The sequence below is a fragment of the Microtus oregoni genome, unplaced genomic scaffold (genome assembly GCF_018167655.1).
Source record: "Microtus oregoni isolate MIOR12 unplaced genomic scaffold, Mior012 000020F_ref0000438, whole genome shotgun sequence".
Classification (NCBI taxonomy): Eukaryota; Metazoa; Chordata; class Mammalia; order Rodentia; family Cricetidae; genus Microtus; species Microtus oregoni.
In genome coordinates this window covers 15,225,372-15,238,758 of record NW_024543079.1, presented here as the reverse complement: position 1 = coordinate 15,238,758, position 13,387 = coordinate 15,225,372, and the positions used below count along the sequence as shown (strand labels likewise).

Genomic DNA, 13,387 nt, shown 5'->3' with positions numbered 1-13,387 from the left:
ACGTGATCGCAAATATACACAGAAAAGAAGTAAAATAGTGGTCGTGTGTGTGCGGATTTCTGGAACTCACTGTGTGGACCAGGCTGACCTCAAATTTAGAGATCCACCCTACTTTGCCTCTGAGTGTTGGGATTCAAGGAGTACACTGCTACATCCAGCACAGCTTGATTAACTCGGTTAGGGTTTACCTTGAAATAAAGCAGCACCATCCTATACCAAAGAAAACTCTTCTTACAAATAATAGCTGAGCTGTATAAGATAGAAAAGTGTTTTCTGGTTCATATTTGAATGCTGGTCTGTCCAGGAAGAAGGGGCAGAGATGGAGAAGTGACTGTTTGAGGAGGGATGTATGACCGAGTTTATGGTAGTTTTATTAACTCAGAGGTTAAAGGGTTAGTCTTTTAAAACACAGCTGAAGTCTTTAATTGTTGCTTGCTTTATATTTGTTTTGATGTGTAGTCTCATGTAGTTCAGACTGGTATTGAACTCTTTACAGCCCAGCGTGATCTTGAACTCTTGATGTTTCTGCCTCTACCTTCCAAGTATTGGTGGGATCATAGAAATGTGCCCCCATGCCCTGCTTTTGTTTTGATGTTTTTCTAAGATAGGGTCTCACTCTATAGCTCAGGCTGGCTTCCAAACTGGAATTCTCGTAAGTCTGTCTCCTAAGTACTGGTGGCATCACTGGTTTGAGCCCGCTACACCCACCATATTTGCGTTTTTTTTTTTTTAATAACAATTTATCTTTCCCTCCCCTCAGAAAACAGGAATACTGATTGTGTTTATCAAAATTTGATCAAAAGTAAAGAATTGGAGATCCTTCGTAGAGTTTAAATAGTGCCCCCCCCCTCCCCGTCCTTTTTCTTCTTTTTTGGGTATGTGGGGGTCTTGATATGCTGGTTTTAACCTCTTGGGCCCAAGTGACTCTTCTGACTCAATCTGTAGAGTAGCTAGGAACATTCTAATTTTAGAAGGTATTTTCTCTGAATGACCAAGAATTTTGCATTGTTTACCAATCTGTGTCAAGACAAGGGGAAAACTAAAGGACATTAGTATTTTGAATGGTCAAAGAGTTATATATTTTTATGAGAATTAGGTCATAAAGATAGAACCTGAAAAATGTCTTTGACATTAGTATAATTCTTTTTCTCTAATGGTATTTCTCATGTGCTAACTTGTGACTGGTTGCTTGGTTTCTTTGAGATTCTTGGAACATTTGTGAAGTGAACAGAAAGCTGGATGTGGTGGGTCACACCTACAATAATGGCAATCTGGAGGCCAGTGCAGGAGAATTGTAGCAAGTTGAAGGCTACTGTGCAAGACTCTGTCTAAGAAAAAGAAAGAAAAGGAGGTTCTGAGGGAGATGACTCAGGGATTAAGTGCTCTTTTTGGTCTTGCAGAGGACTGGGGTTTGGCATGGCAACTGACAACTGTCTGTTAATTCAGTACCAAGAGATCCAACGTCCTCTTCTGACCTTCATGTGCACCAGACACACATGTGATACACAGATAAACATGCAGGCAAGACATTCATACACATAAAAATGAGATCTTAGGGGAAAAAAGTAAACATAGGAATTTCCAGTCAGTCTCTAGCCCACCTTAAGCACTGTTGTGTCTATAATTTAACTATAGCTCTTTCTGTGCCTATAATTTTTTTTTTCCCAAAAGGGGTTCAGAATAGCCAACTGTCCTTGAGCCCAATATCTTCCCTCACCCAAGTGCTGGGTTTACATGGGGGCATTACTGTAGCTTGCTTTTTTTTTTTTAAAAAGGAAAGATTTTATTTATTCATTATGTATCTAATATTCTACTTGTATGTCTGCCTGCATGCCAGAAGAGGACACCAGATCTTAGTATGGATGGTTGTGAGCCACCATATGGTTCCTGGGAATTGAACTCAGGACTTCTGGAAGAGCAGCCAATGCTCCTAACTGCTGAGCCATCTCTCCAGCCCCTGTAGATTGCTTTTTCTTATTCATAGTACTCTACAGTAATTGTGTGTGTGTTGTATCTGCTTGTTTGCTTTGTAAATGTTTTTATTTGTTCTTTAAGAATTTCCTGACAGTCTGTCTTGGTACACAACAATCTCATTGAGGGTAAAAATGAGTTTTTTATACTATAATGCCTTACAGAATTCAAATGAGTATTAAAAGAGATCATGAAGGTGAAGAAGTCAGCAAGGGCTCTTATGTTCTGTACTCAACTGATCTTATTCTGGCTTTCTTCTAGTAAGCAATGGCATCAACCATTCCCCTCCTACCCTGAATGGTGCTCCATCACCACCACAGAGATTTAGCAATGGCCCTGCCTCTTCCACATCATCTACCCTAACAAATCAACAGTTGCCAGCTACTTGTGGTGCTCGGCAGCTTAGCAAGTTGAAACGTTTTCTTACGACTCTGCAACAGTTTGGCAATGACATCTCACCTGAGATTGGCGAGAAGGTTCGGACTCTTGTTCTAGCATTGGTGGTAAGTGTGGCTTTACCTTCACCCACTGCTTAAGAAGTTATGATATTCCTGCTTATTCCCAAACCATGTAGGTATTATGAACTACATTAGTTTTACAAAATTTTTAAAAATTGTTGAATTACAGATTTCATAGAAGTATTTATTTGCCAAAGAATCTATAATGTGTCTTATTAGCTAAGGTACAGTTTTAATTCCAGTCAGTGGCTTTGGATTTGACCTAAGCAGCTTTCAGCAGGCCTGCTGCAGTCACACCAAGTTAATAGAAGCTTCTCTGTGTGTCAGCATATTCAGGAGCCTGGGGCATTATTTGCGAACCAATTTTAGTTTTCAAAACAGTATTTTGTCAAATTAGAAGTTCAATGTTCTAAATAAGTAGTTTCTATGCAGTCACTGTTGTTGAGCTCCATGTGCATGGTTTCTTTCGTTTTCCTGTACTGATCATAGTGAGCCTGCTCTAAAGGGTTAACTTTCTGTATTGCCATCTGATGAGACTGAATAATCTCAATTTATAAGGGAAGTGCTGCCAGTTCTTGTGTTTCCAAATGAAATACTCTTAAGATTCACTCCTGATAAAAACATTCTGAGCCGGGCGGTGGTGGCGCACGCCTTTAATTCCAGCACTTGGGAGGCAGAGGCAGGCGGATCTCTGTGAGTTCGAGACCAGCCTGGTCTACAGAGCTAGTTCCAGGACAGGCTCCAAAACCACAGAGAAACCCTGTCTCAAAAAACCAAAAAAAAAAAAAAAAAAAAAAAAAATCTGTTTTCTTTTCCACTAGTGCTAGTCCTTAAAGTGGATTTCCTCTCAAAATATAATTTAGCAAAACCCCTGGGGTTCTCCAGTATAATGGAGTGCAGGACATGGAACACAGTTGGCAGAGTACTTGCCCAGTATCCACAGCCCTGGGGACAGTCCCACTACTCTGGATATTTACACTGAAAGATCAGAAGTTCAAAATCATTCTGAGTTACGTAGTTTCAGTCCAGCAAGGCAGTGTATGAGACCCTCTCTCCATCGAAAACCAAACAGGGTCTGGTATAAGATCGCTGGTCTTGAACTCTGTGTATTCCAGGACCTTGAACTCTTGATCTCCTTCCTCTACCTCCTTAGTGCAAAGATTTCAGGCATGAGCTACCGTTATTTTGTTGTACTGCTTTATTATACCACACTTTATATATTTTGGCTTTTGATAAACATTTGAATTATTTATGCATTGGGGCAGTGTGTCAAGGGTCCCTATTGTCGCCCTATTTGTAGATTGATTCCTTTTTCCAGACTTGACATATGGTGGTGCTCACAGCTAACATTCATTCCAGAGGCATAATAAAAATAGATAGGCAGATTGTAAAGGAGATCGACATGGGCAGATTCTGGAGGAATCCATGTGCTGCCTTCCTTAATATTCTCCCCATCTCATCATCACACAGAATATACTCTCCCCAAAGCAAAGAAAATGTATGCAGTGCTTCTGCCCAAAGAATCCTGTAAAAACTCTGAATGTGGCTGGGTCTTATTAATCATCTATGCCTAGCTCATCTTATGGAATCCAGTGTAACAGTGATCCATTTCTATCACTTGGAGAAAGTATGAAGTTTTTTTCTATACATTTATTTATTCAGAGGAAACCTACTTATTAGTCAAAATTTAAACTATGATGAAATAGTTAACATTAAAGTGAGACTAAGTGAACCTTTTTTTAAGTTTATTTTTGTTGTATGTATATGAGTGTTCTGCTTGTATATATCTATGCACACCATGTGTGTTCGGTGTCAGAGGATGTCAGAAAGCATGTGTGTTGTGTCCCCTGGGACTGAAGTTACAGATCATTGTAAGCTGCTATGTGAGTGCTGGGAATTGTGTTCAGGAAGAGCAGCCAATACTCATACTATTGAGCCATCTTTTCAGCTCCAAGATATATTTATTTCTATGTTATGTATGTGGGTGTTCCACCTGCATGTGTGGATGTGCACCACAAGTGTGTAATGCTCGAAGAGCTAGAAGAGTGTGTTGTATCCTCAGGGTCTCCTTTGCTCGTGTTTAGTTGGTTTTCTTCAGCCTTTCCAGCTCTCACTTGCTCTGGTGCTGTATCTGTGGAGCTTAGTGGCTGTGAGAGCCCGTTGTGTCACTTTGAGGGTTGTGGTGCAGTAAATTGGCATTGTTGTGCCATTACTATCACCAGTACCACCACCACCATTCAACTTCAGAGCTATTTTCATCTAATTTTTTTTCTAGGTTATGTTTCATAACTCCAGCTAACTTTACTGTGTAGCTGAAGGTGACTTTTAACTACATATTTTTCTGCCTCTACCTTTCCAGTGCTGGGATTATAATCATGCACCACCATGTTCAGCTTATGTAGGACTAGGGATCATATTCAGGTCTTCATGTATGCCAGGCAAACACTCTACCAAACAGAGCTACACCCCAAACCTTTTCAAGGTTCAACAGTGATGTAATGAATGTGTTGTTGTTTTGTATTTTGTTTTCTGAGTCAAGGTTTCTCAGTGTAACAGTCCTGGCTGTCTTGGAACTCAATTTGTAGACCAGGCTGACCTAGAACTCACAGAGATCCCTTGCCTCTGCCTCCTAAGTGCTGAAATTAAGAGCATTGCACCAGGCTGAAAATGCATTTCTAAAGGTTAAGGCATTTTCTACTATCTGTGTATACAACATTTTATTTATCTATCTGTCCTGTATGAGGAACACTAGGTTGTTGCTTCTACCTTTTCAGTAAGGGAAAGTTTTATATCATTGTACAAGTTTTGCCATCCACATTCTCAGATCAGCTTATAGTCCGCTCATCCAGAAAGGCCTAGCTTTTCTTGTCCCTTTTCTTTCTACATATTTTTATTCTATTTTAATTTTTATTCATTAGTGTATGTGTGGGTATGGGTGTGTTCCAGAGTTCTGATGCCCTCTTCTGGCCTCTACATACATACAGTCAGGACGCATATACACTAAACAAAAATCTTTCGGTTTACAATGAGATGTTAGCAGTGAAGATTTAATGAATGGCCCGTTGAATATAACCTTTCTAGGGCTGGAGAGATGGCTCAGTGGTTAAGAGCACTGACTGCTCTTCCAGAGGTCCTGAGTTCAATTCCCAGCAACCACATGGTGGCTCACAGCCATCTGTGATGAGACCTGGCGCCCCCTTCTGGCTTGTGGGCATATATGGAAGGAATGCTGTACACATAATAAATAAATATTAAAAAAAAAGAATATAACCTTTCTAAGTTTTTGTTTATCTTAAAAAGGTTATAAAGTTATAGTTAGCTATAATTTTATGTGAATGAGTGCTTTGCTTCCTTGTAGGTCTGTGTACCACATGCATGTCTGGTTCTTTCAGAGATTAGAGAAAGGCACTAGATCCCCTTAAGACTGGAGTTTTAGCTGATTGTGAGCCACCATGTGTGCTGGGAATTGAACCAGTGTCTTAACTGATTAGCCGTGTATCCATCCCCTCTAATTGGTTTTTGCAACTTTGTTAGATTCTAATTTTAATCACAAAAAAAAATGTAACGCTATGCCTATTTTTTTATGTCTATTATTCCAGCATTCAGTTAGCTGTTCCAGACCAGCCTTAGTGCCTTCCCATCAAACAAAGTGTGGGGGACTATCTCTGTCCCTGCACTTTTTCTTCTAAGTGCATTGTAGATACTTCCTTGAGACTAAATCTCCTAACATCCTACCCTTTGGATTTTCTGTCTCCCCAAAATAACAATTTCTGAACCTTTAAACAAATTACTATATGTAAAGCCAGATGTAGTAGTGCACGCCTTTACTCCTTCCACTCTGGAGGCAGAGTCAGGAGGATCTCTTGAGTTTCAGTCAGCCAAGGCTACATAGTGAGGTCTCAAAAATCAAAACTAACAGATAGATGAAAACAGTACATTTATCTAATGTAAGTATGTGTACACTTTGTGCCACTGTGAATGCATGGAAGTCAGAGGACAGCTGCAGGAGATGGCTGGTTTGGCAGCAAGCATCTTTCCCCACTGAGTCATCTTACTATTACAAATACAAACAACTTTGTTGTCTGCTTTCCTGCTGAACTGTGCATTCTTTAGAGAGGGGGAAAACAACTAAACTAAACAAAAAGTAAATAGTTATGCTCTTTGTGCTGTAACAGTTGACTTGAAGGCAGTCAGTCTGGTATGACAGCTCATTCCTCTGAAATCCAGTCTGCCCTATTTTGTCCAAACATGTGGCCTTGAGTCTGTTCCTCTGGCATGAGTCATTTATTCTCTGCTCCAATCTGTATTATTTGTTCACCCATAGGGAAATTTTAGATCATTCCTTTGGTCTGTCCATACATTTAATCTCCTTCTTTTTGCTGTTGTACCAGTTTTGGATGTTGAACATTATTTGTCTTTTCAGAACTCAACAGTGACAATTGAAGAATTCCATTGCAAGCTCCAAGAGGCTACAAACTTTCCTCTTCGCCCATTTGTGATTCCATTTCTCAAGGTAATTCTTAATTCTGAGAGGCATTCATTTCAATTTGTCCTCAGCATTTCCTCAAGATCTGCTGACCTCTGCCCTGTGATCTCAGAACAGCTTGCTACAGTTCATATCTTTGTTTTATTTGGGCTGGTAGGCAAACAGCATGTAAATTAGCTTCATACATGATGAGAATTGCAGTTCTCTGAATGATTTCTGTTTGCAAACACTGTAGTTAGCATACAGGAGCAAGTAAAGGAATAAAGAAAACAAAGATGACTGAAATATGTAAGTGTGTGAAAGTGGAGGAAATACCACTAAATCCTCTGGGTGTGGTCTGAGGATGGAAAGTCTGTGTTCATAGCTGAGAGGAGGAGACCCCCTGCCCTTTACAAAGAGAGGCTTGGTAGTTGTGTCAGGAAGACAGTGTTTCCTCAAACCCCAGATAATACAGTCTAATTAATGTTATTTAGAATTAGTATTTCCTACATACCTTTTGGGCACCCAGTTCTAAATTACCATGCTTACTTTCTTAAAAGTGTTTTCATTTTGGAAGTAATTTTATGCTCACAGATAAGCTGTAAAAGGATATAATTTCAAACTAGTTTTCCTAAATTTCCAAATTAAGAATTTTCTTTTTTTCTTGGTACTAGGGATCCAGATTTGGGCTTCAAGCCTGCCAAATAAGTGCTTTCTCCAGGAGTTGTGTCCAGAGTCCTTAAATCAAGATGTTGACATTTAGACAACATTTGCTGTCTAGTGTACAGACTTTATTTATGTTTTCTAGTATCCCACTAATGTTCTTCACAGCAAAATTAAGCCTTTTTGTGTGTGGTTTAATAAATTGATATATTCCTCCATCATATTATCAGTCTAGTAAAGGGAGTTTGGAGTGGGGACCTCTCTTCCCTTATCATTCAAGACCAGAGACTGAGGAAAAGTCCAAAATCTTTAATCTGTGGCTTAATAAATGATTGAGTACAAACCCAGATAGCTGATGGCTGAGGGGTGAGGTAGAGGGAGAGAGCTAGAGAGAATGCTTGCATAAAGGGTTTTGAAGAAGCCAGTGTCTGTTTATGACTCTGTGTCTCTGCCCCCTCATTGTACAGGACTCAGTCACATGGTGCACCTAATTACAGCAGAGAATAGAAAATCTAGGCTAGATTGTAGGAGAAAAGAGCTTGTTACATGGCTCATCAGTTTCTGCCACAGGTGCTATTTAAGGGCTGCTGCTTTTCCTCTTCCCTACTGGCCTCTCTCACACAACTGTGGTCGGCATGGGGAGGCCCTTATGACCTCCCACTGTGGATCACAGACTAGTCTATGTGCTTTTTGCTCTTGCTTTTTTTTTTTTTTTTACTCTGCTAACATGAAGTTTCTGAAAAGGGCTGAACAGACAAGTAGTCACTGATAAGGAGCATAAGGAATAAATGTGGCATGGCACCAAAACACACAAATTCAAGATTCTTATCTGCCCAGAACACCGGTTCTATAGTGATATCTGCGCTTGATGCCCTTAGAAGACAAGAGCTTTTGTTTGGAAGACTTGGCACCATTAGTAATGCTTCTGCTGTGCAGATGCATTCTAAAAGACTTGTTGTTGTTCTGTTTTGTTTTTTGGAACAGGGTTTCTTCTGTGTAGCCTTGGCTACCCTTGAACTCACTCTGTAGACCAGACTAGCTAGCCTCATACTCACAGAGATCCACCTGCCTCTGCTTCCCTGGTGGTGGGATTAAAGGTGTGCACCATTATGCATCTGCTTCCCTAGTGAAGAACTGTGGTTTTTGTTGAACATGCATAGCATGATCCTGGGTCTGTAGTTAATCATGGTTACACATTGCATGCAGTATTAATCAGGAACAATTTCTCAACTTTTAATGAGTATTACTTTTTATTTTTAATGTGTATATGTACATGTGATTGTTGGTGCCTTTGAAGGCCAGAGGAAGTTGTTGGATTCCCTGGACCCGGCTTTACTGGTAGTTTCCAACCAGCTGGGTGCTGGGAATTTAACTTGAGTCCTCTTCAAGAACAGTGCTCTTTAAGTGTGAGCCATCTTTCCAGCCCCAAGAGCTTCATGGTTTAAAGGGCATTGATTGCAAAGAAGCTCAGCTTGCTTTTTTCTGGAACTTTCTCTCCTTCAAGCTTAAAGTCATTTGATAAATTTTAGTTAAGGATTGCAGATAGGTTAGTGTATGGTGCTGCATGCCTATAATCCTGGCATCCCAAGAGGCAGGGGCAAGAATACTATCTCTAGTTCAAGACCAGCCTGTCCATGTAGCAAATTCCTAGCTAACTAATGCTACACAGCAAGATCATCTAAAAAACCAAAAACAATATATCTGTGTAAATAATTATCACCACCAAAAAAATAAAAAATTAAAAGAATTGCAGTAAGTGGTAGCGCTGCATAGTACATAGGATACAGGTGCAATTGCTTCATCCACTGCTGCCTTTTCTTCCCATGGTTGTCATGACTTTTGTATAAAGTTACTATTTTCTCTAGTTAAATAATTGTTTTCCTATGTGGCATGGTGACACACAGTCGTAGTACTTGGGTGGCTTGAGGCAGGAGGATCACAGGTTGTAGTTCAGCCTGGGCTACAGAGGTCCTTTCTCAAAAAACGAACAGACGCCGGGCGGTGGTGGCGCACGCCTTTAATCCCAGCACTTGGGAGGCAGAGGCAGGCGGATCTCCGTGAGTTCAAGACCAGCCTGGTCTACAAGAGCTAGTTCCAGGACAGGCTCCAAAACCACAGAAAAACCCTGTCTCGAAAAACAAAAAAACAAAAAACAAAAAAAAACGAACAGAGAAGTACTACCAGGACTTGGAATTTCGCTCTCATGCACAAAGCTCTGAGTGGCATTGCTAATTTAAAACTAATAACGGGCTGGAAAGATGGCTCAGAGGTTAAGAGCCAGGTTCAATTCCCAGCACCCACATGGCAGCTTATAACTGTCTATAACTCCTGTTCTAGGGGATCTGACACCTTCACACAAACATACATGCAGGTAAAATACCGATGTCCCCTCCCCCCCAAAAAAAACTAATAACAATAAAGATTATTTTCCCATCCAGGCTGTAGTGGCACACACCTTTAATCTTAGCACTCAGGAGGCAGAGGCAGGGGGATCTCTGTGCGTTCAAGGCCAAACTGGTCTGCAGTTAGTTCCAGGACATCTAGGTCTACACAAAGAAATCCTGTCTTGAAAACAATAAAGATTATTTTCCCTAATAGGTAACACAATAGATAACATTCATAGGTCGCAATTATTACTCTTTAAAATAATTTTAAGGGTGTGTGTGTGTGTTGTACTTTTCTGTACATATACCAGAAGAAGTGTTATATCTTGTGGAGCTGGAGTTTCAGACATTTTTGGCAATCTAATCTCAATCTTCTGTAAGAACAGCAGATACCCTAGTTGCTGAGCCATCTCTCCAGCCCCACAGATCAGTTACTGAAAATGTAAACACAAAACTCATTCTAAGGTGACTCTCCCAGAAACAATTCATGTCAAATACAACAGTTATTTTTACTTACATCAGCTATTCTTTTTTACACAGCGAAAATGAAAAGGAAAGATTAGAGTTTTGTTGTCAACTAGTTTGAACAAATCTAGCCCACCATGTGATTTTCTAACACTAAGAATGCTTTACACAGATGAACATTTGCCGTTGATTTAGTGTGAGGAATACCACTTGAAATCCAGATAAACTAAATAATACCCCTTCTCCCTGAAAAAAACATGCTGTTACTTTTATTAGTAAATTTGTACTACAAATTTATTATGTTCAGTTAAGATATTTTGGATTTTATATTTTCATGTATGAGATAAATACTTAGAATTAATTCTGTGTCTTAGCTAACAAAGGTAACAAAGTCTGCTATTACTTTGGCCAAACAAGTAATGCCCCTTTTGCTCCCCTTTAACTTACTTTCATTTCCTAAGAAAATGTTCTTTTTTAATTTGAATTGGTGGGCTATCACAGCACATATATGGAGATCAAAGGATAATTTGCAGGAGTTGGTTCTTGGCTTCTACCATATGGATCCCTAGTATAAACTCAGATTATTAGTCTTGGCAGCAAGTGCCTTCACCCACTGAACCATCCAACCCCAAGAAAATGTTAAAGCATCAAAATAATATATCCCTTTCCAAAATACTGATATTAGTTTGTTTTTGTTCATTGAGACTCAGCTTCTTTATATAGCACAGACTGGCCTGGAATTTGTGGTCCTCCAGTTTCAGCCTCCTGAGTGCTCAAACTAAAGGTGTAGGATATCTTGCCAGGCCTATTACCTGTTCTTAGAACCATTTTGGACTGTAGCCAGAGCAGGTCGGCCAGGAAGAGGTTCTGGTCTGGACTGTGCATGCCTGAATTTGACAGTTCTTGACAGCATGGAAATCTCGGTAGCTGAAAGCATTCCAGCCATGGAGCAGCTAAGCTGCATGGACCCTGTCTGTTTGTCTGTCTCTTTGAGACACAGTTTCTCTGCATAGCCCTAGTTGTCCTGAAACTCACTCTATAGACCAGGCTGGCCTCGATCTCACATAGATCCACCAGCCTCGGCCTTCCTAGAGCTGGGATTAAAGACATGCACCACCACTGCCAGGCTTGTCTTTTCTTTATATCTGAATCTTTAGACAGTTATTTACTGAGACTTTAGAATCAAGAAACAGTTTATGAAATTTGTGGTAATTGTACATAATTATATATGTTTTTCTGTATTTACCAAAGGACACATGTCACAAATGTAAAGATCTGACATGCTTTCTTTTTTAATTAAGTTTTTACAATTGTAAGATTGAAATTCTAGACCAGACTTAAGAAGTGTTTCATATTGTCAGATTCTCTATTCTTAACTGTGTTATTTGGAAAACAGCATGAGGTAGCTTGTTACGGCAGCTTTTTGGCTAGCATTTTCGTTTTTGTCAATTTATTTCTGCTTTAAACCGCCACTAATTATGGTGCCTGCTAAATTAACCCTCAGTGAGGGGTGACTACTTGCATGTATTAAAACTTGTCATTTGCTCATTTGTCCCTTGAAGTAAAGGCATTCATTATAGGCTCTCCGTGAATTATGTTTAAATTTGGGGGGAATCTTTTATATATGTGTGTGTGTATGTGTATATATATACATATATATGTATATAATTTACACATGTTTTATATATATATATATATACATAGAGAGAGAGAGAGATTTAGGATTCTGAAGTGTAAAAGTATAGGGAATTTTTGTGGTTTTGTTTGTTTTTTATAATTTATTTATTTTTATGTGCATTGGCATTTTGCCTGCATGTATTTCTGTGTTACATTGTCAGATCTTGGAGTTACATTGGAGTTACAGATAGTTGTGAACTGCCATGTGGGTGCTGGGGATTGAACCTGGGTCCTCTGAAAGAAGAGTCAGTGCTCTTAAGTGAAGAACCATCTCCTCACCCTATTTTGTTTTTTATCTACCAATAGTTTTCTTAGTATGAGAAGGAAAAATAGCAGAACATAATTTTCCTTTTCCAAATTATCTTATTCCCAGCACTCCTCTTCAAACTGTATTTCCACAGTAATCCTGCTTTTCAGGATTCCAAAATCTCTCTGGAGAGCCCTAAGAGAAAGTTGAGTGCCACCATCAAAGAAGGGTTGTGATTCAGAAGAGACAAACCTGGGCTTGTAATTCTTCTTTTTAAGCAGTAGGTAATTCTCTAACTGGCTCGTCTTCAAGAAAATATGTATTTTAGGTGCTGGAGATGTGGTTTAGTAATAAAGTGTTTGCCATGTCTGCATTTGGCCCTAGTCCTATTTCCCAGACTGAACAGTCCTTGCTGAAAATGTCTGTTTTAGGGCTAGAGGGACAGCCTAGTGCTTAGAATCCTTGTTTCTCTTGTGGAGGATCTCAGTTTAATGTACAGAACCTATAGTGCAGTGGCCCACGACCCCTTGTAACTCCAGCTCCAGGGCATCTGCATTCACATAAACAAACACACAATTGAGAGAATGTTTTTAAATTCTGTGTTCGACAAACCTTTATTGTACTCTGTATCAGGCCATAGAAGTTAACTACGATACAGTCGTTTTAAGAAGATTGGCATCTTCCTCAGTGAAGAAACAGACCAACCAGTGACTCAAATAAAAATGCCCCTGTACTATTTTGATGTCACTTTACTAGCGAGTGTTAGAGGGAGAAATCCAAGGGGGTTTTTGGTCTGGGAAAGCTCATTGAGATGCTAATCTTGGTAGGTAGAGCTCAGCAGATGGGAAAACTGCCTCTTTCTTTTCAAGGCCAACCTGCCCCTGCTGCAGCGAGAACTGCTGCACTGTGCCCGGGCTGCCAAGCAGACCCCATCCCAGTACTTGGCCCAGCACGAGCACCTTCTGCTCAACACCAGTATCGCATCTCCTGCTGACTCTTCTGAACTGCTTATGGAGGTTCATGGAAATGGAAAGAGGCCCAGTCCGGAAAGGTGAGC

At 40.0% G+C, this 13,387-nt stretch overlaps 1 protein-coding gene across 3 annotated transcripts in view; it reads left to right on the top strand.

The window, feature by feature from the left end:
- The window catches only part of Cbfa2t2 (CBFA2/RUNX1 partner transcriptional co-repressor 2), a 100,383-nt gene that overhangs the window by 62,316 nt on the left and 24,680 nt on the right, over window positions 1-13,387 (top strand). For all 3 annotated transcript variants that reach the window (XM_041670243.1, XM_041670242.1, XM_041670245.1), the window contains 3 exons: window positions 2,233-2,474; window positions 6,853-6,942; window positions 13,200-13,381. In XM_041670243.1, coding sequence (XP_041526177.1) covers window positions 2,233-2,474; window positions 6,853-6,942; window positions 13,200-13,381 — 514 coding nt within the window. The remainder of the gene's footprint in view (window positions 1-2,232; window positions 2,475-6,852; window positions 6,943-13,199; window positions 13,382-13,387) is intronic.